The sequence below is a fragment of the Pygocentrus nattereri genome, chromosome 14, assembly GCF_015220715.1.
Source record: "Pygocentrus nattereri isolate fPygNat1 chromosome 14, fPygNat1.pri, whole genome shotgun sequence".
Lineage (NCBI taxonomy): Eukaryota > Metazoa > Chordata > Actinopteri > Characiformes > Serrasalmidae > Pygocentrus > Pygocentrus nattereri.
The window spans coordinates 14,216,642-14,244,598 of NC_051224.1; the positions used below are offsets into that span (position 1 = coordinate 14,216,642).

The 27,957-nt window shown below is 39.6% G+C and overlaps 4 protein-coding genes across 24 annotated transcripts in view; 1 reads left to right on the top strand and 3 right to left on the bottom strand.

Moving 5' to 3' along the window:
• Positions 1 to 6,490, top strand: part of mapk8ip3 (mitogen-activated protein kinase 8 interacting protein 3) — a 51,601-nt gene extending 45,111 nt beyond the window's left edge. For 17 of the 19 annotated variants that reach the window (XM_037544589.1, XM_037544585.1, XM_017686415.2 and 14 more), the window contains 5 exons: positions 1,031 to 1,144; positions 1,878 to 1,916; positions 3,915 to 4,082; positions 4,816 to 4,968; positions 5,419 to 6,490. In XM_037544589.1, coding sequence (XP_037400486.1) covers positions 1,031 to 1,144; positions 1,878 to 1,916; positions 3,915 to 4,082; positions 4,816 to 4,968; positions 5,419 to 5,540 — 596 coding nt within the window. In that variant the 3' untranslated portion in view covers positions 5,541 to 6,490. The remainder of the gene's footprint in view (positions 1 to 1,030; positions 1,145 to 1,877; positions 1,917 to 3,914; positions 4,083 to 4,815; positions 4,969 to 5,418) is intronic. The other 2 variants (XM_037544588.1, XM_017686457.2) reach the window with 1 other exon arrangement.
• Positions 6,491 to 9,035: 2,545 nt separating this feature from the next.
• Positions 9,036 to 13,093, bottom strand: nme3 (NME/NM23 nucleoside diphosphate kinase 3). 2 transcript variants are annotated; one of them, XM_017684559.2, is made up of 5 exons: positions 11,748 to 11,850; positions 10,738 to 10,868; positions 10,469 to 10,570; positions 10,216 to 10,328; positions 9,036 to 9,428 (listed from the first exon to the last, which is right to left on the bottom strand). In XM_017684559.2, exons 1-5 carry the CDS (start codon positions 11,821 to 11,823, stop codon positions 9,311 to 9,313), a joined length of 540 nt encoding a protein of 179 aa, XP_017540048.1. In that variant the 5' UTR covers positions 11,824 to 11,850; the 3' UTR covers positions 9,036 to 9,310. The 2 variants fall into 2 exon arrangements, with proteins under 2 accessions (XP_017540048.1, XP_017540056.1); XM_017684567.2 differs by lacking the exon at positions 11,748 to 11,850 and adding an exon at positions 12,940 to 13,093 and having other exon boundaries at positions 9,038 to 9,428.
• Positions 13,094 to 14,418: 1,325 nt separating this feature from the next.
• On the bottom strand, positions 14,419 to 17,957 carry mrps34 (mitochondrial ribosomal protein S34). Its single transcript, XM_017686530.2, has 4 exons — positions 17,820 to 17,957; positions 16,332 to 16,654; positions 16,158 to 16,200; positions 14,419 to 15,208 (listed from the first exon to the last, which is right to left on the bottom strand). Exons 2-4 carry the CDS (start codon positions 16,647 to 16,649, stop codon positions 14,907 to 14,909), a joined length of 663 nt encoding a protein of 220 aa, XP_017542019.1. The 5' UTR covers positions 16,650 to 16,654; positions 17,820 to 17,957; the 3' UTR covers positions 14,419 to 14,906.
• Positions 17,958 to 19,373: 1,416 nt separating this feature from the next.
• On the bottom strand, positions 19,374 to 27,955 carry spsb3a (splA/ryanodine receptor domain and SOCS box containing 3a). Of its 2 annotated transcripts, none has more exons than XM_017686553.2 (7): positions 27,822 to 27,955; positions 24,965 to 25,111; positions 23,906 to 24,083; positions 23,586 to 23,773; positions 22,861 to 22,963; positions 22,620 to 22,745; positions 19,374 to 21,523 (listed from the first exon to the last, which is right to left on the bottom strand). In XM_017686553.2, exons 2-7 carry the CDS (start codon positions 25,088 to 25,090, stop codon positions 21,162 to 21,164), a joined length of 1,083 nt encoding a protein of 360 aa, XP_017542042.1. In that variant the 5' UTR covers positions 25,091 to 25,111; positions 27,822 to 27,955; the 3' UTR covers positions 19,374 to 21,161. The 2 variants fall into 2 exon arrangements, with proteins under 2 accessions (XP_017542042.1, XP_017542032.1); XM_017686543.2 differs by lacking the exon at positions 27,822 to 27,955 and adding an exon at positions 27,375 to 27,700.
• Positions 27,956 to 27,957: the final 2 nt, after the last annotated feature.

A 27,957-nucleotide genomic window follows, 5' to 3' on the forward strand; every position in this document is an offset into this window, starting at 1 on the left:
AGGCAGGGAGATGGAATTAGTTTTATTGTTTGTTTGTACGTAAAATGGGGAATTTGAACATTTCCAGACTGTGGCTAATGACTCCGGCAGATCTGACTATAACAGCTTAACTAAAAGGAGAGAACCAGAAGGACACACAGGCATGAGAGCACTCTGAAATAGTTTGGTATCCCTCCGCTCCACCGTTCACAAACCTGAGTGACCGCATGCGAGCAGCAGGACGTCGCAGTTTACTATAATTCCCTGTGTCCATGGACCCCTGGATCTGCCGGCTTTATCTAAGGGGGAACATTACCTACCAAAAGCTAAACTGAACAAGTGAGTTTTCAGCCTAGCTTTAAAGATTGAGACTGTGTCTGAGTCCTGAAGATCATTCCAGATTTTGGGGGCTTTATAAGAAAAGACTTATCCCCCAGCTGCAGCCTTATGAATTCTAGGAGCTATTAATAAGCCAGCACTCTGGCACTCTGTGATCTGAGTAGTCATGATGGCTCATAATAGTAAATAAGGTCTTGCAGGTACCCCGGAATGAGCCCATGTAGGGCTTTATATGTCAATAAAAGAATTTTACCATAAATACGGAATTTAACAGGCAGCCAATGAAGTGATGATAGCACTGGACTGATATGATCAAATTTTCTAGTTTTAGTGAGGACCCTGGCTACGGCATTTTGGACTAGTTGAAGTTGGCTTAGATTCCTGCTCGTACATTCTGACAGTAGCACATTCTGACATGTAACATCCAGCCTTCAGTATTCCAGTATTTTTTTATATTACTGAGATACTTTTATCTTACCTTTTGTTTTGTGGTGTGATTTATGCTTTTTAAACTGTTTTCTTTACATTCGTTATACCTGGAATTTCCATGACAAACCTGTGCTTAATAATAATTCTGCAAACTACTGTGCTGTTTCTCCAGTGCCTCTAAACAATCACAGGTCACGACCCTGATTCACTGTCCAAGTGAAGTTGTTGTGAGTTGTTGTGAGTACTCTTGTTTGACTTTTGTTTTGTTTGGTTTGATCTACAGGGACAGGAAAGTTGGGCTTTTCATTTGTTCGGATAACAGCTCTGCTGATTGGAGGTAACCGCTTGTGGGTGGGGACAGGAAATGGAGTGGTCATCTCAATTCCTCTCACTGAGAGTAAGTTTCAGTGGACTTTTTATCTGTCTTAATCAGCTGCACCCATATATTCATGCACAGAAACCTAGGAGGAATCATCAAGCTAATGGTTTTGGCCAAAAATCAGATGTAGACAAATTTCCTATTAACCCAAATGTAGTTAATCAGATCACATGTTTGGTGTCTGATGTTTGCTCTTTTGGTTTTGCACATATAAGTTTCATTTTGACATTCAGTGTTTTACACCTTTCATCATAATCATCTACAGCTCTGTTAATCATTTTGGACACATATAAAATGTCTTTACAGTTTCCTATAGATGAGTTGCAACCTATCAACTTCTATGAGAGCTGAGAGAAGTACATGGCAAAGCTTACAACAGTAGTAACTGTTACTTTTATTCATTTTGTCCCAGCCAAACATGTTTTGTTTGATTGACTGTATTTGAGATAAGGGGAAAATTGTGTGTATGTGATTTCAACTGAAATATTCGCTAAGGCACAACACCCAATAAAGCTTGTGAAGATAAGCATGTTCCCTGTCTACTGTGTAAAACACAATCCATTTTTCCCTTCTTCAGATCTCTGTTCTAATTACTCCACAGCTCTCTAATTCCAATCACTTCTTTCTCCCTTTCTTTTCTGTTAACCCTGTTGTGTGTCTGCACTGCTTTTCTCTCTGACCCTTGCCTCCACTCCTACCCTTGTCTGATGGATGTTGCCATCCTCTCCTCTCTTTTTGCTTATTCCTGTAGCTGTAGTCCTGCATCGCGGCCAGCTCCTCGGACTGAGGGGTAAGTTTAGAGTGTTCCGTCTGTCTTCCCTTTTTCGTGTCACTGCATCTGCCATCTTTTTCTCCTGCTCGCTTTCTTCTCAGAATTCTGTAATCTGAGTGTTTCTCTCATTTGGTGCATTGTTTCTTTTGATAATTTGTCATCATAAATGTAATATTATTTCATGTGATGTGTATTGTCACTGTCATAGGAAAACGTAATCTATAATTAATTTTTTTCCCATTTTTTATATACAAAAAAAGCTGCCCGTCACATTTTGTGATCGACATGTAGACCAAAAGAAATTTATACAAGTAAATATTTCAAAGTTTTTTATATATATATATTAACTGATATTGCCCCCTTTTCACAGTAGCTATAAAATGTAATTTCCACATTTTTGTAATTTCCAAATATCCTGTTTTTTTTTTTTTTGGTTTTTTTTTTTTGGAGGTGATGTTAATGGAATACATTTGGATAAAAGTGTGTATGATTATAAAACTGGATATTTGTCTTAGGAACGGCGAGTGGACACATAATCATATTTTTATAGTTTTTTTATTATTAAAATGCATGTAAAAAACAGTAGACATTTGTTTTGAGATTTGACTATTGCTAACTTGCATAATTAGGAGAAAGACTACCATTCTAAGGAATGAGGTTGATTCTTGGGTTCCAACATATATGGCTGTACAATTCCAATAGATGAAAGCAACACAACAGGGTGCTTTTCCCCTTGCATAGTCATCTTTTTTGGATAAAAGCAGCCCCTCTAATTTATCTGGCAGTAAATACAAATTCCAATTTTGACAATTTAATAGCATAAAATAAGAATACTCTATTGAATTATAGCTATTAGGAGCCCAAATGCTCAGCACTAGCAAGCTAGCTGTTAGTAAACCTTTTGTTACAGACTAACATTAACTTGGGATTTATGTGTTTCATGTGCTGCCCTTTCGATGCAGCATTAACAGTATTAACTTTTTTATTGGTAGACGTACAAAATGTGACACGGCAGCTCTTAGACACGGTGGCACTAGTAGTTCCAATTTTAGTGCTGGCACTCTGACCGGGTTTATTTTCACCCAAATATATAAAATGATATAATATTTATAATGTATATTATTGTATGTATTAGGGTGAAAAACAACTATATAAAATACGAAAATGCAAAGTATTGAGAGACTGTACCTTTCCCGTGAATGGGTGTGGTTTCACTGCCTTTAGCAGACACGTCCCAGCATTTCAAAACAGAATACTGCTTGCTTTTGATGATTTTGAAATATTATTTTATATACTTGACGATTTTTAATCATTCAGATTAGGCTGGATTTTTTGTGGTGTGACAATCTCAGAACACATTTTTTTACTGCTTAGTGAACATTTTATGAACTTTAACTTTTCGTTAAATTTTTACATTTTTGTCCTGCCAATTATACAGAAAGAAAGAATTCTGCAGTTGTTTATCTCGGCATAGCTGTCTTTTTAGAGCAGTGTGAATTGTTTTGACAGAATTGTCATTGCTCACTGCTCCTCACTGCTCACTAGCAGCTCAACGCAGTTACAGTATTTTACACAGGCAGAACCAACAGCATCCTAGTTCATCTACAGAAAATATTTTTATAGATTATAGAAATAAAAAATATTCAAGTCGATTTCCATTCCATCAGTGGAAAGCCCACTAGGGGTCCTGCAGAAAGAGGCTAGGTTAAGAGAGTTTTGTCCTTGTTCTATAAAGGTACCGTTACAAAGATGCAAGTTTTTCTTCTGACAGTGACGACGTGTGTAACAGTATTTCTTTGTGTGTACGTGGATTTATATCTGCATATAGAACATCCCTCATAAGAAACACTTTTTTTTGGCCATCCCTGTGTTTCACTTTCAGACCGTTTTCTCATAGTGCTCTCTTTCAGGGTCTGGATATGTTTTTTTATTATTATTTATTTAATTCTGGTCTGCTCTATCTTTTTTATTAGTAGGTTTGGTGTTTCTGATACATTTCTAATGTTGTGTTTCCAGCGAACAAAGTGTCTCCCACATCGTCAGGAGGTGTGATCCATGTATACGCTGATGATGGTAACTCAGAGAAAGGAAATGGCAGCTTCATCCCGTACTGCTCCATGGCTCAGGCTCAGCTCTGCTTCCATGGACACCGGGATGCAGTCAAATTTTTCGTGTCAGTGCCAGGTCAGTGCTAACCCTGCTCATCAGTTCACCAATAATTCTTTCAACTATTATCTGTCTTTAGAACTTAAAGAAAACATTACATTTCCTATTAAATGTTTTGGGACATACTGCTGTGTTTTGAGCAATGTTTGTCCATGTTACTTTCAGATTAGTCAATAAAAATACCTGCAACGTTTTATTAACACAAAGTATCTATTCCATAGTACTTTGGTTATTCTGTGTCATGTTCATCCGCTTGCTCTTATAATGATGAGCATTGAGATCACTGGGAGGAGTAAAATGTGTGTTGGTTTGGTATTATTTCAGAGATAGTACTTTTAGAAAGAAAAGGATCTAAACTGACAATGTGCTTATTTATTCAAAACATTTTAAAACTTTTTACACACAGTGTGCAATATATTTAAAGAGCACTTGTCATAAAAATATATGTAAAATCTTACAGCAGTTCAGCCCCACCCATTCATGCCAAGTTGTAAGAAGAATTTTGGCCTGGACTGCTTTTTGAACGGTGCACAATACAGGGAGGCCAATCAGATCATTTATATATAGGAGTCTCAAAGTCACAGCCTGTTTAATATTTTAATAAAGTGACAAAAAGAGGTTGGGAAATGGTCATGTAAAAATAAGTGCATGACATCCGAGGAAAAAATAAAATACAAGAAAATGCTCTTTAAAACTTCACCTGTAGTTTTTTTTTTTGCTCAGATGGTATGTTATGTCATATTTATCCCAGGTAACGTATTGGCCACCCTGAATGGCAGTGTGCTGGACAGTCCGTCAGAGTCTCAGGGGTCCTCGGCCCCAGTGGAAACTCAGAGTGAAACGCAGAGTGTTCAGAACGTGCTGGTGCTGAGCGGAGGGGAGGGATACATTGACTTCCGTATAGGTGAGGCACATTCGCGTACACACAGAGTGATCACAGAGCCTTTCAAGGTTTCACCTTATTCCTCATATAGTGCTCTTTGGCATAGTCTGTCGTAATATATAAATATTATTTAGTTATTCATGGTATACTTTTAAAATATAATACATAGTATTGTGTGTGTGTGTGTGTGTGTGTGTGTGTGTGTGTATATATATATATATATATATATATATATATATATATATATATATATATATATATATATACACACAAACACACACACACACACACACACACACAAACATTGGGTATATACATATAGTATATGTTGTGTGTAGTATTACTTTGTAACTCCTGTAAATGATATAATAACTACTGTATATACTACTTTATAGTTATGAGTGGAATTGCAGTGTGGACCTACATACAAACTCTTAAGGTTCAATGTGTTAACAAATATGAACATCCCAGGTGATGGTGAGGATGATGAGACGGAAGAAGGAGATGGTGAAGCCCCTCAGATCAAGCCAGCGTTGTCTAAAGCCGAGAGGAGCCATATCATTGTTTGGCAGGTGTCTTATGTCCCTGAGTAACATGATCAAGACACCTTATGCCTGCACTCCCTGTAACTTTGCCCCAAATACTCTGTATGAAACCTTGTCTATTCCTAACTATGCCCCCCAAAATTCTGTACCTAAGCTCTGTAACTACCCCCTAAGGCCTGTATTTACCCTCTCCAAATTGTAACTATTCCCTGTATGTTCACATATTTTCCCTTGTGACTGCCCCCATCTCCAATACAAATGCAAGGTACAGCTAAACACTCTCCTGCATCTTACAGCTGGATGGCAACTACAAATGATATAGATAAAAGCATCCTATACAACTACCTTCCCCAAAAATGACCAAGTTTTTTTGCCAAATATGTAAACACCCTATTGCTTTATTTCTTAACTTTCCAACAGCTCACAGCTCACTAATCTCCATAGAAACAGGCAGCTCATTGGGTAGTGATTCACAGATAGGGATCTGTGATTGGTTAGATGGACTGGAAAGGCAGCTCATTGGTTTAAATGATTTGTATTTAATGGTATGTTTATAATGCAGAAAAAGAAAGGACAGAGTGATGGAAATAGCAGAGATGTGTAAAAAATGTAAATATTGAGGTTAAGTAAGAATGCATTAGGAGAGTGACAGAGGGAAAGGAAACAGTGGATGGCTAAAATATTGACGTTTAATCGGTATGAAAGCAGTTTGTCAGATGAATTATCAGTAGAATTTCAGAAAACTTCAAAGAAAAGAAGAAAAAAAAATAATCATGAAGAAAGTTATATGTAATCAGTTAAGTGAGCTGTGAGCTGCCTGGCTTCATTGTCCCACTCGACAGGGATTTGTGGATCAAAGGCTCATTGAGGGCTTCGACTGGCTGCCCGTTTGATTGACAGTTGATGAATGCCCTGCCTAATCGCTCTGTATGTAACTTGCCACTATCTGTTCTATTATGTGTGGTTAAATATTAAACATATTCGTGCTCTGGAAAGAAGGTCTCACTGTCTTGTGTATGAATATTGGCAGGCATCTTTTAAAAATTATATTAAAATGTGCATTTGAGTTCTTTTAATGCAAGGGGCCCCATTTATAAAACATACTCAAATGTTCTTAAAATATGTTCTCAGCACTGAATACAATGTTTATAAAAATGAAATTTTCATTAATTGCACTGAATCGCAAATCTGTGCATAAAGGTTTATAAAAGAGGTCCATGGTGTCTAATGTTGATTGACACTATAAAAATAGAAACTTTTATTTTCACATATTGTTTAGCTTTTTTGTAGCTTTTAAGCTGAATTAAGAGTCAGTTCATTTTACTGTCACAGCTAAATGATAACTGCACTATTTAACAAAAACAAATTCAACTGTTTTAGAAAACCCTTTATTTTGTAACAGGACACCTTTTGGTCAACAGAGAACGCGATACAGAACTAAATCTGTAATTAAAACACCATGTTTAAGAATGCCAGAGGCCAAAGCTGTAGTGCAATTAGATAGCAAGACCAGTCTGCAGAGTTCATTATTGCATTTCTCATTTTCCTCCAGAGGCATACCATTTACAGTCTTAATTATCTACAAAAGGCGCTACAAAATGTGATGCTGGATGTTGCTGATGACACTATGCAAATGATATCATGGAGAGTTCACACAATTGCTGAAGTGGTCTATAATACATAACAGTGCCTTGCTTCCAGAATCTCAATTGAGTTGTGTATCTTGCAAAATATTATTTTTTTTGGAGATTCTGTATCATTATTACAAGTGCAGTACATATATTTTTTTGTTCGATGTACAAATTAACAGCAGGCAAATACATAAATATTGCTTTATGATGTGCAAGAATATTAAGTGTGCATCATATACACATAAATGTAAACATGTCATCAAGTACATATACAGAGGATGGAGGAGAATAATCTAGACAGTGATATTTTATAAAAGCAATTTTTGGTCAATGGTTATGTACCAGGGTCAGTTACACAGGTCCTAATATTTCTACAGAAGCCTTTTGGAAGTACAGTGGGGAGAACAAGTATTTGATACACTGCTGATTTTTCAGGTTTTCCCACTTGCAAAGCATGTAGAAGACTGTAATTTTTATCATAGGTACTCTTCAACTGTGAGTGATGGAATCTAAAACAAAAATCCAGGAAAATACATTGTATGATTTTTAAATAATTAATTTCCATTTTATTGTGTGAAATAAGTATTTGATACACCAGAAAAAGAAACTTAATATTTGGTACAGAAACCTTTGTTTGCAATTACAGAGATGAGACGTTTCCTGTAGTTCTTGACAAGGTTTGCACACACTCCAGCAGGGATTTTGGTCCACTCCTCCATACAGATCTCCTCCAGAGCCTTCAGGTTTCGTGGCTGTCGCTGGGCCACACGGACTTTAAGCTCCCTCCAAAGATTTTCTATTGGATTCAGGTCTGGAGACTGGCTAGGCCACTCCAGGACCTTAAGATGTTTCCTACGGAGCCACTCTTTAGTTGCCCTGGCTGTGTGTTTTGGGTCGTTATCATGCTGGAAGACCCAGCCACGACCCATCTTCAGTGCTCTTACTGAGGGAAGGAGGTTGTTGGCCAAAATCTCACGATACATGGCCCCATCCATCCTTCCCACAATACGGTGCAGTCGTCCTGTCCCCTTTGCAGAAAAGCATCCCCAAAGAATGATGTTTCCACCGCCATGCTTCACGGTTGGGATGGTGTTCTTGGGGTTGTACTCATCATTCTTCTTCCTCCAAACATGACGAGTGGAGTTTAAATCAAAAAGTTCTATTTTTGTCTCATCAGACCACATGACCTTCTCCCATTCCTCCTCTGGATCATTCAGATGGTCATTTGCAAACTTCAGACGGGCTTTGACATGCGTTGGCTTGAGGAAGGGCACCTTGCGTGCACTGCAGGATTTTAATCCTTGACGGCGTAGAGTGTTACCGATTGTTTTCTTTGAGACTGTGGTCCCAGCTCTATTCAGGTCATTGACCAGGTCCTGCCGTGTAGTTCTGGGCTCATTCCTCACCTTCCTCAAGATCATTGATGCTCCACGAGGTGAGATCTTGCATGGCGCCCCAGACCGAGGGAGATTTTCTGTTATTTTGCATTTCTTCCATTTTCTAATAATTGCACCAACAGTTGTTGCCTTCTCACCAAGCTGCTTGCCTATTGTCCTGTAGCCCATCCCAGCCTTGTGCAGGTCTGCAATTTTATCCCTGATGTCCTTACACAGCTCTCTGGTCTTGGGCATTGTGGAGATGCTGGAGTCTGACTGATTGAGTGTGTGGACAGGTGTCTTTTATACAGGTAACGAGTTCAAACAGGTGCAGTTAATACAGGTAATGAGTGGAGAACAGGAGGGCTTCTTAAAGAAGAAGTAACATGTCTGTGAGAGCCAAAATTCTTACTGGTTGATAGATGATCAAATACTTATTTCACACAATAAAATGGAAATTAATTATTTAAAAATCATACAATGTATTTTTCTGGATTTTTGTTTTAGATTCCATCACTCACAGTTGAAGAGTACCTATGATAAAAATTACAGTCTTCTACATGCTTTGCAAGTGGGAAAACCTGAAAAATCAGCAGTGTATCAAATACTTGTTCTCCCCACTGTAGAGGACAACCTCTGGCATGCTATTCACTAGATTTGTGGTAGGCAATTTCTTCTACTGATAATGAGCCTTTCATATAAATATTTCAGGAGAGTTCCACTTCAAAAAAATGAAAATTTCTATGTGCTGCACTAGAAATGTGTAAGGCCGCAAAGCTCTATGTGTTTGTGTAAGTGGCAGGGGAGGGCATCATGCATAGAGCCAATGCTCGGTGCTCTCATCCCAGCAGATGAGCTCATGCTCTTTGAACCACAGGGAGATTTCTCTCTGCGCGCTCTCCACTGAGTCACTACCATGGATAACATTCCTGTAAGAGTACAGATACACAGCAATTCAGTAAGGGCCTTTCAATACATCCATGTTAGACAAATAATTTACATACATGCCCTGTACGCTTACTACAGCACTGACTGGTTCTACAAAGGAACAACTTCAGAAGCACTGAAACACTCTGGACTAGCGTCCCACCAAACAAACAATGGTACTGTAGCCCTGGTGTCTCTGCAAACCGTGCCTTTCTGTAGGAGGCAGGGTATCTATGGATGACTTTGGCTGTATAAAGTCACTGCCTCCTATTTAAGGCATAGTGAAGCAGCTCAAACTGAAAAAGCCTCAAATACATTCAAACTCTGAAATTAATGTGTTACAGAATGTTTTGCATAACGCTTAGCTATATGTCTCAGTGCTCTGTAGTACCCATACATACACAGTTAGTCATTAACCTGACGCTAAATTGTGATTGCTAGTTACACAACATTAGAGGTTCATATATTTGCTCCAAACATAATTGGCAAATGGCACATTTCTGACTATGGCTGATCTGTGCTGGACTTTTATGCTGTAAATAACGTGAGGCCAATTTAGGGCACTCAGGCCGTATTTGAAAGCACCAAAATTGAAAGCAAAAAAATTTGTATTAATTTAAAATTTAGAAGCTACTGCTGTTATTTATTTTGCATCTTCGCCTAAGCAGGAAGTAACAGAAAAAAAGAATGGTTAATAACTTAAATTTGGCTGTAAAGAAACTGGCATTCGCCATTCAATTTTATGAACGGTGCACCTCCATTTAATGTAATCAGGAGAGATTCGCTTACCTGCCCACTTCCACACAAAAATCTCCTCTGATGGTTCCTGGAAGGGAGTTAGCCGGATTTGTCTCTCCAAGCATTCTTCTGGATGTTTTTACTACATCCAGGCCTTGCCACACCTAACATACACAAACTCACAGACTTAACATGCTACAGTATTTTCACACATAATGGAGAACTGGTATCATCCAGCTGCAGCACAGGATGCAGTCTGAGAGTCAGGTGAAGAGGTAAAGTTAAGGAATAATGTGTGTCTTACCATAGCCACAATGGGTCCTGAGCTCATGTATTTGACCAGGCCTTTGTAGAACGGCCTACCCCTCAAGTCCCAGTAGTGCTCCATCAACTGTTCTTCAGAAGCCTACACAAACAACATATTACAAATTTGAGTTATTTATACTGTAATTTGTGATCAACATAAATGATGAATTAATAATATTCCATTTTGAAGGTAGGAAATTTCTCTCCTAACGGAAAACATTAGCATTTAGCACTGAATTTTTTTTACTTTCTGAAAAGATCCCTCACCTGCAGAAATTTCATGCCGACCAGTTTGAAGCCCTTGCGTTCAAAGCGGCGAATAATCTCTCCCACAAGCCTCCTCTGCACACCATCCGGCTTCACAGCGATGAAGGTTCGCTCGTTCACTCCGGTCCATGCTGAAATTTCACACATCAACCACAAGTCACATACTAGCCCAACACTTCCCTGTCACCTGGAGACCAGCCACCTCAGAGTGTTTAGTTCCAGGCACAATCTAATACTCTAATGCACACATCTAATTTACTCAAAGCCTGAACATTGGAACAAGGCACAACATAACTACTCATTTATTACATTTTAAAAATTTGTTTTATACTTATTTAACGTCATATTTAGAGCACTTATGTTTATAGTCTGTGTACTTGTCTGCTCCATTTAGTATGTTACTTGTCACAGATATGTGCACTGACCAAATACAGTGATTCTGATTATGTTTAGCTAGGGGGAAAAAGACCATCTGGGAACAGTCCAGGGTCAATTTCTGACTTCTTTTATTGCTGCCTAACTGTACAATATTTATTGCAAGAACAAGCCATTTTATAATGCGACTTGTTCACAATATTCTCTTAGTCTTAATGTGAACCTGCGCATAAACAGATGCAAAATGCACAAGATAAAATGTTATCATGAGGAATATTTTCAGGCACTCCTTATTTCCTCTAGAGACACTGCTGCTGTACTGTACTGAATCCAATCATAAATGTTACAGCCCTACTTACTAACTAATGACAAACTGTAACCAAGACAATGCACAGGACTGAATGCAGTATTAACAGACACTCACAAACGGACGTCAGATAAACTAAGCTACATCCTTAATAACCTAATACCACATCATAAACCTATTACAGAACGGGTTAGGCAGAAGAGACTCGCCTCTCACTGCACAGATGGCCTGATGATAACAGTAGCCGACCGGGACTGCGCGCTGTCTGTTTGTGAAATAAGGCAGAGCGAGGTATGAAATGTCACACAGGCGCTTCTTTTCGCTGTACCTGCTTCACTGACTCGGGCAACTTTCGCTCCTAAATCCAAATCTTTCGGGTCCGTGAACGACCTTTTGGAGCCCATGCTGCTCGCGCCTGTCTCGCGCGTGCACTCCGACACAAAGACTGACCAATAGGGTCTCGGGTACACGGGGCGATAAAGGCTTGTGAGCCAATCAGAGAAACGAAGCTATTAATAGGTTTTAGCGAGAAAAAAAGCGGGGGCGATTAACCGGTACAAGTGCCGAGAAGCTCGATTCAGTTTCCAGAACCGATTCTTTTACACTAAACTGTAAACATAATTTCGGGAACTGACTCGTTCGAAATGAACTGCGGTATCTTTATGAGTGAACTTGATTCGGTTCGCCGGACTGATCTTTCCAGATGAACTTGAGAGAGTGGAAGTTCGAATCAGTTTATTGAATATGTTTCAAACTGTGGCATAGAGGAAATATTAAAAATAAAAAAATTAACGTGTTTTTTTTATTATTCAAATGACTTATGTATCTGCCACCATCGTTTGATTAATAAAGAACCAGCGTGATGGCTTCACCTCTGACATATTTAAGAATAAGTCAATGCCTGAAGTGACAGTGAGGTAAAGGCGAGTCAATTTAAGATACTTCTTTAATAGTCCAGATTAGTCAGGTTTGCTCTGTATCTCAATGAGCTGTAATGTTACATCCAGTAGATCAGCAGGCGTTTTTGTGGTCTGCATGAGTATTATGAAGGGAAAAAGCTGCAAAATGGCGTGAATTCCTTTGTGTTTAAATAAAGAAACGCAGGTATGTTGAGGGTGAGGAGTTGAGTATACACACACTCACTGGTCCGCACGACCACAAGCAGCACTGCTACTCACATTTTCCACAGTATCCAGCTTGGCTAACCGAGCACAACGACTCCTAATTTAACCGCGCCCGGGAGAGGACTAAAATAGACAAAAGGGCGAAGCTGGACTAAGCTTCTTGTTCGAATTCTCCTGTTCCACCTTAAGTTGTGCAGTAGTTACATTCTGTCGCCGTTCCACCTTATATGGTGCAGCAGTTAGCTACATTCTGCTGTACCACTTAAGGTGGAACGGGAAAACTCGAACAAGAAGCTGGCAAGCAAAAATCCAACTTCAGCCTCGTGCAAAACGAAACCGAGTCTTCCAGACATTCGTGCCTACATATTTGGTAAAAGGTCTTTATGAATTACTCACCTGTTTTGAAAACGAACGCGAACAGAGTTAAGAAAACACAAATCATTTTAGTAAGAAATGGATGTTAAAGGGCCGCTAGCCCGCGAGTTTTCTGGGAGAGAAGAGGGCGCACATGAGCACGCGCACTAACGTCTTGATACACGCGTGCGCAGTCGAGCGCGTGCGTGCATGCCCCGTGTTTGCTAGTGAACCAGTTCACACACCAGCTTTTCAGGCACGCATTAAAGGGACACTCTGGCCCAAAACCACAGAAATAACCATCGCTACATACGTCTACACATGTCTGCTCGCATCACACAGTGGTGCCACAGTAACCTCACGAGTGAGATTTTCCAGTTTAAACACTAGAAGTGCATTTCACGTGCCCTAGTAGTTCCCTGCAAAGTGGACTACACAGGGTTTACTGACAACTGTGATTCCAAAACCAAAGATGCTCCATTGGCAGGGAACCTTAAACTGTCTTAGGAGTTGTTGAACAACGGTTTATCACGTTCACGCATCAGCCACTGCATCCTCTTATGCTCAGTCTAAATCTCTGGACTCAAGACTCATGAACTCTGCTTTCACAGACCTTCTGTGACATTCATTCAAATTTTTTAGTGATGTTTGTACAAATGCAGTACCCAGTAAAACAAATATAATTCTGTATATAAAAACTGTAATCTATTGTTTAAAATGATTAAACCAGAGCCAGGGGATAGAGCACATATTTTTACAAAAACACAAGGAATATATACACATTGTTTTGACAGCTTTTTTGTTGTAGAAATGAATTTGTACAGCATGCATAGAAAATCTGGTTTGGAATGAGTAAATTTACATTTATGATAATGAAATTTTGCCAAAGACAAAGAAATTCACTGACGTGCTCCACAGGAGAAGGAACTTAAAGCTCGACTCACTTCAGCACTTGATCAGGACACTAATCTGCACATTTGCACATGAATTTTGTTTTATTTATCATGAAAAACACTTCCTTCATTTGTTAAAAAAAATTTTGTTTTCGTTTTCATGTGAATTTTGCTGTAAATTTTGGCTAATTCCAAAAGGCAAAGTCTGTTGAAGCCTGCATCCCAAACAGCTTTAACATAAATTCACAGAAAGTCCTCATTATTGCCCTTAGGACCGCATTTTTGCACCTACTGCCTAGATGGGTGGCAAAACTATGGCCCTGAAGACTTTCTTAATAATGCATATTAGCTACAGTTCAACCAAAGAGAAAATAAAAAATTTAGATTGAGCATTAAAGAGTATTTAACCCCACTGGTGTATGACGCATGCTGGATACTGCAGCAAAATAACACTGATGGATGAAAACACAAAAAGGATACAAAATTGTTGAAACTGTTAAACTGATGAGCGTGAGCGATATAATGTTGCACTACATAATATTATGTAACGTCAAAATTAAATGCTGGTTTTAGGCTAGAAAGCCCCTTGAAGTTCATGACTGTGCAAAATAAAAGTATACAGGCAGACTACTAGCTAGCTTATATTTATTTATAAACACAAATGTCATCACTTATATAGCATGTGTCGTATCACATTTATAACACAAATATCATCATAGCACACACAGTATACAACATTACACACAGAGATGACCCCTTCCTCCCAGCTCTTTCCACTTACATGAGGAGATGGGAAAAAAGGGGAAGCCAGGACATTAAGTGTCCTTTGGGTTATTTCTGTGTTCTGTGGTTTAACTTCAATGCACCAAAAGCTCTTCAGAAACAAAAGCAATCTGATGAGGAACTGCTTTTGATTTCACAAACACTGTGTGCACTGTGCAGACCATATCTTTCATACTGATTAGGGTTTGCATTTGGGTGTATAAAGCTCATCCTAAATGAGCCTCCACCCTGAGCTAATACAATTAATCATCATTTTGAAAAGAACGGGGCAGATAACACTTGCCAAAGTTACTGGTGCAAGAATGTTACCACCATTCCACTCTCTGTTAGGCATTAGACTGGAGTTCCCTCCTGTTTCCGCTTTTCCTCCTGGCTGCGGAAGTACTCCCTGCTTAGCAGCACATCTCGTCTAAGAGGCAGGGTGGGCTCAGGGAGGCTGTTGGCATCCACACCCAGCTGCTTGGCTTGCTGTGCCAGAATCATGGCCCGCAGGAGTGGAGGGTAGCATACGTGCCGGACAGGGGGCTCAGGGACAGGCTCAAAGCTCTTGAAGGCGTCCTCCTCGTGCTTGGGCACCAGTCGCCAGTCATGGTACATGACCTTGTCCACCTCCTGCTCAGAGCTCTCCTCTTTACCTGAAATACAATCCATTGTATGCAATACACCATTTATAATTAGAGGATCTTATAAGTGTCATAATAAGTAAAATGTGCTCTAAGTTTTGCACAGGACACAACTGATGTTTTTTCCTCCAGTATGTTAAATAACAAATAAACAGTAATTAAAAACAGAATGTGCAGAGGATGTGTTTACTTATTTTCACATAGAAAAGAAAAGAACAAGTAATTTGGCAAGAGGCCCACACTGCTGTACATTAATATTTTGAATGGTAAAAAGGTATTTGTTATTCAAACTAATAACATCATTGATTCATTCAAAATTTTTAAATAAATGTTACTAGTGAGAGATGGCACAATACAACTTTTTCCCTTTCTGATATCCATACTAACAAGAATGACTGGGGACAACCATGAGAAATTTTGGGGTGGAACATTAGTTAAAAAACTAAGTATGCAGTTGTGTGTTGAGTGTGCAGAGAACATATTATGTTCAGTAAAAATAAAAATCATCTCTTACAAGAGAAGAATAGCTCCATTAGCCCCATTAACAACAGCGCTAAAAAAATTTGCTAGCTAGCTTGTTTTGCTTGTGTTATCATTGTACTCCAGGTATTAAAACAGCACAGTAGAGTAATTTGGAGGTGGGTTTTAGAGGGGGTATACCCTTGTTTGCAGCACAAATCAGCACCAAAAGTTTACAAGTTGTCCCATGATGTGTATTCTCATTAGGAGATCCAATTCTATGAGACTAGCCCACAAAAATATAAACACAGCAAACAACATGACATCACAGTGAGTGCTATTTCAATATAAATTTGTTACAGGTTTGGCAGATAGAATTATATTTTGAATTCTGTGAATCTTTACACCCCCAGAATATATATTTAAAGCATGTAGAACCAGTTAAGTTTTTATTGGATAAACTTGTGTCCTTTTAGGAAAAAACACTTGATACTTTACCTACCTTTAAATGTTAAAATTCCCCACACTTTCCCATGGTCCATATTCTAGAAAAGGAACACAAATTATTAAATGAGTTCACAAGCGTAAAACTAAACAGCTAACTTTTTGATTATCTATAACGTCTTTTGTTACACAGTCCAAGACAGAGACAGAGCCATACGTGCAAGTCTCTTACTTCTGCTGTGTAATCTACTTTCACTTTAGTTATCTTCCAGTAGCAGGGCTCCGTGTGCTCCTCCAGCCATGATTTGCGGGTGAAGAAACGTCCCACACCAAACATGCGCATGCCAGCCAACAATGTGAAGAGGGGTGTCTCCCTCTGCACGTCTTTCCAGGCCAGTACCGGAAGCTTCTTACCAGTGAACGGCCGTGTCATGGTGTCATAGTCGAGTGCGTATCGCTGGGAGTCACGCGGTCTGTTTTTCAGCTCTCGGTAAGCCCGGATCTTTCGGGCCATCTCGGCAATCAGCCTTAAGCGCTTCTTCTTCACCATGGTGACTGGGGGAAAGAATGGAAGAGAGAGGGTTATATAAGAGAGACAACACACTTCTGTCTCAATCTTGTTGTTTGTTAACTTATACAATTATGATCATCAACCTATATAGCTTATATCATTCAGACTAGTGCTGTGGATACAGCCTCAGCCTGTACTATGCCTGGCAGCTAGTTAGACAGACAAAATGAATATAGCCCACGGGTCCTCAAAGTCAGTCCTGGTGACCCCACACTCTATGCACATTTTTGCTTCTCGTTCAACTATCAATTAATTAACAAGCCCTTTGTGTGATGGGTGAAGTGTGTTAAAACAGGAAAAACACCTAAATGTACAGAGCATCAGCCCCTAGGACTGACTGTGAGAACCACTGATATAGTGGTTATTTCTTTCCATGAGTCTGAAAAATCTATACACTTATATAGTTAGATCTCTGCAGAATCATCAAAACTAATCAAATAGTGACCTCAGAATCGAAGACTGTACCAGAAAATGTGTGCATCATTACAGCCGTAGTTGCACAACAACAGGTTGACAGTGAAGACTAATTTCAGTCCTACACTGATTTTCTCACAGTAATGATGAAAACAGAATATCAGATACTACACAACAGCAATCTACACTTCTAAACAGGGTTCTTTATTAAAAACAAATGGATCTATTGTTAGAGCTTTAAGGGTTCTTTCCATGGTGACATGGTTCTTCAGACATATGATTAATGTGTTGTGTGTGGTTCTATGTAGAACCTTTCTGAAAATGGTTCTATAAAGCACTAAAATGGGTTCTACCATGTCAAGCTTACAACAATAAAAGCACCCTTCCGGTGCTATACAGAACCATTTACAACACAGTCTCGATCAGAATGAAGAACCATTTCAGCGTGCAAAGAACCATTTAAGCAGCAAATGGTTCTATACAGAACTCATGGTTCTAAACAGAACCATTCCTTTTACAAAAGAACCCGTGAAGGCTAATCGTTTTCAGATGTAAACATCTGTGGCAGAAAACAGTGTTAAGGTTGGTGAAGTTCTCCTGCGCTGTTGCCTGGTTACGCGCCTCACGTGTATGTAGTTTCAGAGCGGGAGCGCGCTCTGTGACGGTCCACACAACTAAACGAATTAATCTGAGTGACCAGTAGTGATCTTAACATCACCATCACGGCTCTCTTACCTGCTCTGGTCTTCAGACTTCAGAGGATTTTCACCATCAGCCGCCTCGACTCCACTTGACCTCCACGAAACGTAACTTCCTTCACGAGGGCTTCGATGCGAGCGTTCCGTTTGGAAACGAGGCTCTACTGATGGTTCCTATGACTTAGCTCGGTCACAGTACGCCCGCGCTACGGGGAGGCGATCCACAGAGGTCCTTTTTTACAGTGTACGTGGAAAAGCTAAAGTTAAAATCACGTTTTCATTAGTTAATTTCAACGGCTATAGACATATATGTTAAGGAGAGTCAACATATAAGCTGCACCACCATAAGTACAAACCACATATTACTATACTGCACATAGTACACAAATGAAGGGACGTCTGCTGATGGTGGACTGGGCTTGACTTAAGTTTCAGTGTGGTATTAAATGATTTATGACGCGGCCATATAACATGCACAGAACAACGCATACATCTATGTGTACAGTAGTATGCAAAAGTATGGGCTAATTTATTTATTTTGTTGATTTTCTAAACACTGAGGGTGTTCAAACTTTTGCTTAAAACTGTATGTTAATGTACAGTTAGCAGGTACATGTAAAGAAGTTTACACCGGTAAAAATTCAGGTCTCTTATATCTCATGAGTACAGAAGTCCAGAGAGGCCATGAGGCGTTTTTTTATTGTTATTTTGAGACAATGAGTTAATTATCCCGCTACCCGAAGGGAGAAGTGGCTTAGAAGATGTGTGTGTGAGAGAGTTAATTAATCTTATCTGAAGATAACAAAATTGTGATCATGAAATAACAAGTTACTTATCTTGTCTCGAGATGACAAAAGTTATCTTGAGATAACAAAAGTTGTTATCTTGAGAAGATAATTATCTTGAGATCTCAAGATAAAGTTATCTTGAGATAATGAGTTACATATCTTGTTATCTCAAGATAACATTATCTTGAAATAACAAGTTACTTTTTTCTCAAGATAACAATATTACTTATCACATTATCTCAAGATAACAATCCAGAAAAGTATAGCAACAGCTCATGGCCTCTCTGTACAGAGTTTTGATGATGACATTCTGTATAAATAAAAATAATGCGTGGCTACACTTTATTAATGCCTATGAATGAGATCCTAATGCGTGGTCACAATGTAGTAAGGCACGGGAATGAGATCACACTTTACTAAGACATGGCCACGACTTAATCATCTCATTCCCATGCCTCACTAAGTCATGGCCCGCATTATTTTTATTTATACAGGATGTCACCAGAGGGGCTTTGTATCTCCGGACTTCCATACAAGAGCTTAAGACAGGTTTTAATATAACATAATAAAATAAACTAGGCTTCTGCTTTAATGTGCTGCTGCTGCTGCTTTTTTGTCTGTTCTTAGCAAACTTTAGAAAAACTTTCATGATACATATTATGCATTGTGAAAATACACAAAATAAATGTTGATGTGTCTGCAAAAAAAAACTAACAAAAAAAAACATTGCATCAGCCAACAGTTTCCATACTCGCCCATCCCATCCCAGAACTTGTGAGTATACAAAAGGAGCCAACACAAAATAGCGTTGCTTTTTAATCCTTTATTTTTTGTTAAAAAACAGCAACCTACATCTCGTCTCTTTTTCTGTGCATATATGATTTTCTTCCAATTCCTTTAATCATACTTCAAATAAAAGGCCATGCATGACATACAGCAAAGAGAGACAGATGACAGAAAAACTATTACATACAATATGTACAGAACACAGCATAGAGGATCTGTATGTAGTTCTACATACATACAAGAAGCAGAAAAGTGCTTTAATGCATAACAAAAAGAACTTGATTTTGTGAATTATAAAACCTATACACACATAGACCCCATACTGGTTAAATATGACCCTCATAGAGAGACGTAAGAGTATACTTATAAGAAAGGGGGCAGGTACATTGTTCAAATCAGATTTGAATTAAGAACATCAGCTTTTCTAGCTGAATATAAAGAAGTGACAACATGTCACAGACATTGACACTGCCCATTTGTTGGTCTGCGAGTTTGCTCTCAAGTAATGGGTTTCGGGGTGAGACTATCCAAAAGATTCCCAAAAGCGGTTTTGCTTTGTATCAAGGTAGGAGTGGCTCTAGAGAGAACATATTGCGCAGAGCACCAGTCTCTAACCTAGAGAAGAGAAAGTTGGGGCAAGAACAGGCTTAAATTGCAGTTCCTATAACTTATGTTCATGCAGGTGCTAATGTTTCACACATTAGTACACAATTACCAGGGACATTTGTGGAACAGCAATACTACACTGGTGAACAAAAAACACTGAACATCTTTAATCCTAACCTGTGTGACCTCCATCTCCCACCACCAAGCCAAAGAACACACCCATAATAATGGAGATTAAGATGATTAAAGCATAATAACTATTTTAAAAGCTCTCATTAAATGTGGAACAGTACAAACAATTAGAAAAAGACAGAACTTACCAGAGACCACCAAGTCTTTGATGGCATTTGGTAAACATTTAGCACTAAATGGGTCAAAGACGGCTGGCTTTGCATTTTTAGGGTTATTTGCTCTGGTCCAGGTGTTTATTGTTGATGCCAACACATGGCAAAAACATTTAAAATACAGCCATGTATACTATGACATAGTCACATAACCAAGACAATTGCTATAGTTGTTACAAACTTGTCACATTTAGCACCTTTCTCGAGAACCAGTTCCATTCAAGTGGGCTCAATTTACTCAACACTGATGGTGTGCTGATGAGGTTTGCAGTCTACCTAGTCACATTGTGAGCTAACTTGGATAACGAATCACATTCTGAATGGACAACTAAACCAACCTATCCAATACCCTCCATTTTAGTATCCATTTTACCCATCAAGCTCTGATGCTCTACAAACAGTATGGGCACAGTGCTGAGAGTTGTGGATGAAGAGAATATCAAGATGACATATTAAACAGTTTATAGGGGATAGAGTAGCATTATTGTCTGTCCCAATGTACTGGAGAAGAGTCAAATGGAAAGGAAAGTATGTTCACTCTCCAATCCTAATACACATTTGTGAGTTTTACATGCCCTTGCACATAAACAAAGTGCTATTTTGCATGTCTGATGATTCTCCACACACCACAATGCAACTTCAACAGTTTCACAGAGGTTAATGTTCAAGAGTAGAGTGTATGTGTTAAACTGGGTACATGAGATGTGCAAAATATTTCAAAGGTCTGTTTTTCAGCGAGCTCCATCAACTGATAGCATCAAAATAAAATAACTGAGTTTGTACAATGGGATAGATTGACCATGTGTTAAGTGAGAGTGTGTGCATGTATGCGTTTTTAATCAGAGAATCTGAGCCTCAGGTCCAGCGGCAGCGTTTCCTCTGGCAGGCCTCGGGGTCAGAAGCACAGCCTTCCGAGTCGCTACCTGACGAGGGCCCAGGCGGCGTGTGAGCGTTCGAATTTGTGCGTGGATGCGAGTGGTCCAAGCTTAGCACCCAGCCGAGTTTGGAGTGCAGGAGGTGCCTGAGTCCAGGTGGTAGGGGTAGAACCCCAAGGGCGTCGGCTCCAGAGGGGAGGAGCTTGCGGAGACGCCAGCAGCAGAGGTACTGGAGCGAGGTGGGGGCAGAGACAGAGCGGATCACCTTCATGCTGCTTTTGGCAGCTGTGGAGCATGCCATGGGATACACACGCTTGTTCTGCAGCTCTGTGGCAGCTACACCTACAATATGTGTATACAAACACATGTTTAAAGATACTACATGCATGGGAAATCTTCACTGTAAGAACAGTAAAAAAAAACCAAAACTACAATCCTGGAAAGAATTTATAAGCCCAGTAAGATTGTAAAGCAACACCACAACAAAAATCTAATTGTGATTAACAAATGCTCTCTTCTCTAGATTATCATCGAGGTCAAACAACAGCACTCCACAACACTTCAACACTTGCCTCCTCTTGAACAGGTTCATTTGTGTACTGCAAAAAGTTAAGCACATAGCGGAATTAACTGGATTTATACTGTCAGGGTTTGGCAAAACTTAAAGCCTGAGATATGAAAAATAAAAGGTAACTAGATATTTATTTCTCCTATAAAACACAATCAAGTCCACTTGTTGTCATCATTAGTTACATGTACTCAAGTAAAACTGGGATTTCCTAAGTACTTTTAAATGATGATACCTTATAGGGATGCCCCCAATAAAGGAGTTTTGGAGGTTGATGCCAATATCAAATTTTTCTCACACACACCTCTGCTGATTCCTTTGCCAATATGTAAACATTTTATAACTGTTTTGTAGTATTTTGTAAATACTAACCCTGATGTGGCTGCTTGTAGCAGTGAAGTTTTGTTCATTTTTATAGCTCACAGTAAGTCATACTGTATCTTAAAGCACACTGACAAGTCTGTGTGATCTTATTAAAGACCTGGATGTGTTTTAAGAGAAGTTTTGGTGTTTTTTTTTCATTGAAAAAATTTGGCTGTTTGAGTGACTACCAAATTTTAATGTTAGCAGCATTAGGCAAAATGTGGGCTCCAAACATGTCTTAGCTGTTCAACTGCATCTGGAGTACACAAAAAACTGGGTAAATTAGATTTTTTCCTTCAAGTACTTTTTTGTTTACCTGCTACTTTTGTATTTCTGCTCAAACTGTTTCTTGGAAAGACACTTTTACTTGAATCACTATTTCACTGCAACAAGAATGCTTTACTTGAGTATGGGTTTAGGCTCCTTTACCCAACTCTGCACATAAATAATACCTGCACAATTTCCCTAATGCTTTGTGTCCATGACATGCAGAGAAGGGACTCTTACCAATGCATTTGCGGTTTTTGAAGAAGGTAAGAGTTCCATGCCAGGTGTCAAGGTGAACTCCTATGATTGATCCTTGGCCAAATCGTGAAGAAAAGCTCACCTTGTCACCATTATGATGTAGCAACCCTTAAAAAAAACAAAACAAAAATAAACAAATAATAATAATAAAAAAAACTTGTAAGTCCTATGACACTTGCTTCATTAAGTTGTATATACTACATTAAATGTCACCTATATTTACCTGTATATGACAGGCCCCAGCTGTCTTCATCTTTACCCAGTAAGCTGCAGAATGTGTGTCTGTATTTGTTCAGATTCACATCTGATGTGCCAATGCCTACCATCTACAAAACACATGCAGTAAGTTCATTATTCTCTCACAATCTCCATTTCAGTTGCTTGCTTTTACAATAGCAAACCATTTAGCACATGTGTAATTTGCCAGCAATGTTTCAGTCAGCAGCTGGGACAAATCTTTGATTTGTGTCAATCATTTTCCTTTAAACTCCAATAAGCTTCTTCCAGGCTATAAAGGCACACCATTACAGCCACCACACAGACTACATTAAATTGAAGCAATGGTCATCCAAAAATCTAATTTACACAATTTTCTTCTTACCATTACAAGACATTCTTTGTGTCTGAATTTCACTTTTTTTGGTTTGGAATGAAGCTGGGAGTTAACAATAAAAGCTTATAACCTTACACAGACATGTTTATGTGGTTTCTGACACAGTTATCTATGTAGTATGGGCACATTTCCAGCTTTTAGATGGATACTACTGTTTCTACCTACATCAAGCCAAGTTATCTCCCCCCTCCCATGTCATAAGAGTGTGTCATTTAGTGCCAGAAATATAAACAAGTTTATCTGAGATTTGTGGTAATGCAAAAAAGATTTTCAAAAACTCTTATTTATAATAACCCACTTGGATTCACTAAACTAAACACTCACTCAGGCCTTACCATGTCTGTGCCGTACACAGGAGAGGTCATTTTGATCTCCCAGAAGTGCTGTCCCTCAGAGAGTTCCTTGGATCCGCGGATGGCTGCTGTCCCGCAGCTGTATTCCGAGTGGAAGCTCACCTTTCTGTTCTCGCAGCTCAACAGTGTGGCTGCTGATCGACTGCCCTCGTCCCACACCCAGTCAAATTCTGGCACATGCACACAAACACAGCAAAGCCAACCAGAGACTCAGCAAGTCAGAGTTAAATCAATTAAAGAGCTACGCTAAGCACACTAAGGAAATGTAGGAGCCAGAAGACAGATGGTTGGTGTACTCTTACCCTGGTCATCCTCACCACAGTGGCAGTCCCGCAAGCGCGGGAAACTGCGCAGACGAGGGTTGCAGCTGGGTTCCATCTGTGAGTCGCAGCCACAGTATGACTCTCCAGTTACTGGCACTGCACTGGGTACTGATGGCACGATAGCAGAATACTCGGCTTCTGAGTCAGAGTCACTGTACTGCAGGACACAAAAACATGGTTAATTAGATGTGTTTAACAGTTTTTGGTCTTCTCAACTGACTGTTCCAACAGTGGGGCTGCTATGATTTCTGTCTGTGATACAAATGCTAAGTGCAGTATAACAACGCTTGATAGCAAAATAAAATTAGGGCAAAAAAATTTAAAACATCTGCCATTGTCTGAATAATCAATGGGCCTCATTCACCAATATTTTCCTAAATGTCTTCTTAAATTTGCTGTTGTTCTAAGAAAAAGTCTATGTGAGATTCATGATGTGTTCTTAAAGCACAAAACTGTAAGTGTGCGTAGATTCTACTGTCACCTAAGAATAAAACATAAATAAGAGAACTTCAGTGAACGTCAGAATCTTTGCGAAAAATGTAAGTGGATTTTAAGAAATTTCTTAAGAAAAAAAAAAAATTGGTGAAAAAGGCACAATGTTTATTGGACTGAAGAAAGAAGAATAATTAAGCCTAGTAATGGACATTATTTTCCTTACAATGGAAACTCTCATGTAGTACACAACCAAACATCCCTGTCTAAGACACTGACCCTACATGATTTAACTGAGTATCCATATTGGTGGTTCACAGCTCTCATGCTGCTGAGGACCCGCCTTTCAAATTTCCAAATTTTCCTGCTCATAAAGCATTTGATAATTAACTGATTAGTTGGATTAGAAGTGTTTGGTGAAAACACCAAAATGTACAGTTCTGGGGGCACTTCAGGCCTGGGCTTGGAAAACATTGATCCATCTTAAACCCTGTTATCTATCTAGAGTCATATCCAAGTAAGGTGTGTGTGGGGATGGGGAGTAGAGGGGCTTCTGCTATAAATGCCACTCATGTCAGGTAAGCACACAGATGTACAGACACACACCTGTAGGCGATCGTAGCCCCACTCTTCGCTCTCCGAGGCCAGCACCAGTGCTCTTGCATCCGCATCACGTTGAATTCCACTCCACACGTACCGCCACGCCCGACTGTTCCTGCTGCGTCTGGACATGCCAGCCAAAGGCCACCACACCTGTGACCAGATCAAACACTGATCATCAACCATCCTTCAGGACAAGTATCTTGCACCTAACTCATCTCAGTAATCAAGGCCTTTCAAAGACCTATGATCAGCTGGAACGCAGATTCCCAGGAGTCAGCCCGGTGACCAGAAATTTATAGTGCATCATGATTCTTAAACTCAGTCCTCTGGACCCCATGCTCTGCACATTCTTGTATTTTCCCTACACTAATAGACCTGACCACGAACATGACAGGCTTGTTTAAGGGGAATTCCACAATATTTTAAGAAATGTTTGCATGATAAAATAGTTGAGATGTAAAGTCATTCAGAGTGGTGTGATGCGAAACGGTGCAATGTAGAGAAACATATTGACTTTTTACAGTGGCGGCAAGTGGAGCCAGGGGCCATGAACACAAGAAAGCCATTTTATTTAGTAACCAAAACTTCCAGTGAACCTACATGCATCTTCTGAGTTCTTATATGTAATGCTGCTAATGGTAAAATAGTGGGAAATTTGATAAAAATATTGTTTCTTGGGGTACTACTTTGCCGTACAATACATTCATTCATGGAATTTCCCTTTGTGCCGCAAACTAATTTTTGAAATGTGTTTTAGCCCAAAATGTTTTCTAAAGAAAAACTTAAAACAATGTCAGACATCAGGCGTAGCATCTGTAACCATTTTGTGTAGTACATTTCCTTGATGTGGCTTTTAGAGGTATTAAACTCTTCGGATATCTGGTTCCTATCACCATTGCTGACAAAAAAAAAAAAAAATCTACGTTTCTCTAGATACAGCATTTCACATCAAACAACTCAAAATGACTTCATTTACATAAAAGCTAAAAATAGATGCATGTCTAATTGAGTTACTTGGGTACAACTAAATAAATAAAGAGCATATTGGCATGTTGAAGGCTTTAACTTCCTAAAAGTCCACATACATGTAAAACAAAAACCACAGTCTAAATGTAGATGAGCTGCTTCACCACATTCTTTCACTGTGAGTCTGACAGAAACAGCATATCCATTTACAAACTTGCAAGTCCTGTCCACTTCTTTAGCTGAGGAAAAACAAAACACACACTGCCAGATAAAAGTACTGAGCAAGTACAATTTTGTTCATCAAGGTACAATGTACATGTAGCCTCAAAGCTACAACTATGGTTTTAAGGTCCAGTGCCTCCTAAATAAATTTGTACCTTTTCATAACGTAATGTTTTAAATCATAGGAATAAATGAAACAGGCTGGAGTGAATGTAACTTAGAAGATATAACAGCAATGAATTATAGCACAATAATGTCCCCTTTTTAATTATGCATTTTTTTTATTAATTAATTTTTAATTTGATTTCTAATTACATTTTTAATTTAACAATGTTCCGTTTTCAGTGTATTGTTTTAATCACACTTTTTTTCTTATCGACTTTATTTGACTTTTTAAATGACTTTTTCTCAACTGTAAAGCACTTCGAATGACAGCAGTGCATGGAAATGCTATAAAAGTAAACTTGCCTACTAAAGGTACTGGAGACGCATCCTTGACGGTACCACCCCAGTGACAAGAGGGGTATCACCCCGGGGGCAGTTCAGTGCGTTTTTTTTTCTGAGAGTGGAGTTTGATGTTCTCAGGACCTGCGAGCGCTGTTTCCCTCGCCTAGCCACGAGTTTGCACGGCCAGCGCAATGCAATCCAATTTGTGCACAAGCCAAGTCACTTTGCTCGACAGCAAACGGGTATATTAAAGACGCAGAGTGAACGGTCTTTCGCGACGAAGATAAAATCAGCTTCTTCTTCGCAGTTACATTCTGGCGCCTGTGACTGTAACGGGAAAATTAAAACAAGAAGCGAATACGAGCCTAACTTCAGCCTCGTTCCTTTGCGCACAATTTAATGCTTGGCGAAACACATGCCCGGCAAATACAGTGTACAAATGTACAGAATCTGGGTAAACATGAGATTTTGTTTCCTCGGCCTAGTCGAGGTGGTCAGCTAATTAGCTCGCTAACCTAACTGGCTCGGCTGAGGCTTTTGGGCTTCCCGCAGTCTTTTTAATTTCTAAAAGTAGTTTCAATTAATTTGAATCAGTAGCCGGGCAGCAAAAGAAGAACACGGCATCGTACAGGTGCACTTGTTCGGCGCTGAATGAGTGATATCCAAAGCGTTAGCAAGACCACTAAGTTAGCCTACGTTAGCATTAGCAGCCTACCGTCCCTGTAAACCCGGGACAATGTCAGTCTGAAAGGCTCCAGCGAGCTTATTTCTCATTTACCAGCTTTGTAGAGGTCGCCCAGCAGTCCGCCGAGTCCTTTTCAGTCTCTGCACAGACGTAACTTAATGTTAAAGCCCGTCGAGATGCAGCCCAGAAAATCGTTTCTGTAAAAACATCCGAGTCTTCTCGCCGCTAGCTGTCACACTCTTTCTATGACCTACTTTTGACTACGGACGTAAACAATACAGGGCCGGAGTCCAGCCCCCTTTACCCGCGCAGGCCGGGGGGGGGGATTGGTCACCCGTCTGAACGGGTGGGGTCGCTTTTGGAGCGTCCACAGACATTGGTTTAAGTCACTTGTCATTTAATGCCACACTGGTCTCAAGGTTTGTCGTTAAAGCAGGTTTTATATCCCTGCGCTAGATCTTCTCTCTCTGCGCTACGATGTGGAAACCGAGCCACGGGCGGCGCCGAGGAGGCAGTGAAATGGGGTCGCTCAGTACTGACCCAGAATCGATTTCTCTGGTGTTAATCCTTCACGGGATTTTGCTCCAGGCTCTGTTGATCATGTAGTCGAATTCTTCTTGCTAACTTTACAAGCGAATGAAAATCTGCAGGATTTGTGGGGCCTCATATCCGCAAG

Coding starts and splice junctions, on each gene's coding strand:
- nme3 (XM_017684559.2), bottom strand. CDS start 11,823: ATGGGCTCCAAAAGGTCGTTCACGGACCCGAAAGATTTGGATTTAGGA. Junction 10,869..11,747: donor TGCCCGAGTCAGTGAAGCAG/GTACAGCGAAAA, acceptor GTGAAATTTCAG/CATGGACCGGAGTGAACGAG. Junction 9,429..10,215: donor TTTTGTGTGGAAGTGGGCAG/GTAAGCGAATCT, acceptor GTACTCTTACAG/GAATGTTATCCATGGTAGTG.
- mrps34 (XM_017686530.2), bottom strand. CDS start 16,649: ATGGTGAAGAAGAAGCGCTTAAGGCTGATTGCCGAGATGGCCCGAAAG. Junction 16,201..16,331: donor AAGTAGATTACACAGCAGAA/GTAAGAGACTTG, acceptor TTCCTTTTCTAG/AATATGGACCATGGGAAAGT. Junction 15,209..16,157: donor GGGAATTTTAACATTTAAAG/GTAGGTAAAGTA, acceptor ATTGTATTTCAG/GTAAAGAGGAGAGCTCTGAG.
- spsb3a (XM_017686553.2), bottom strand. CDS start 25,090: ATGTCCAGACGCAGCAGGAACAGTCGGGCGTGGCGGTACGTGTGGAGT. Junction 23,774..23,905: donor CTGTGGTGAGGATGACCAGG/GTAAGAGTACAC, acceptor TGCATGTGCCAG/AATTTGACTGGGTGTGGGAC. Junction 22,746..22,860: donor CTGGGGCCTGTCATATACAG/GTAAATATAGGT, acceptor GTTTTTTTTAAG/GGTTGCTACATCATAATGGT.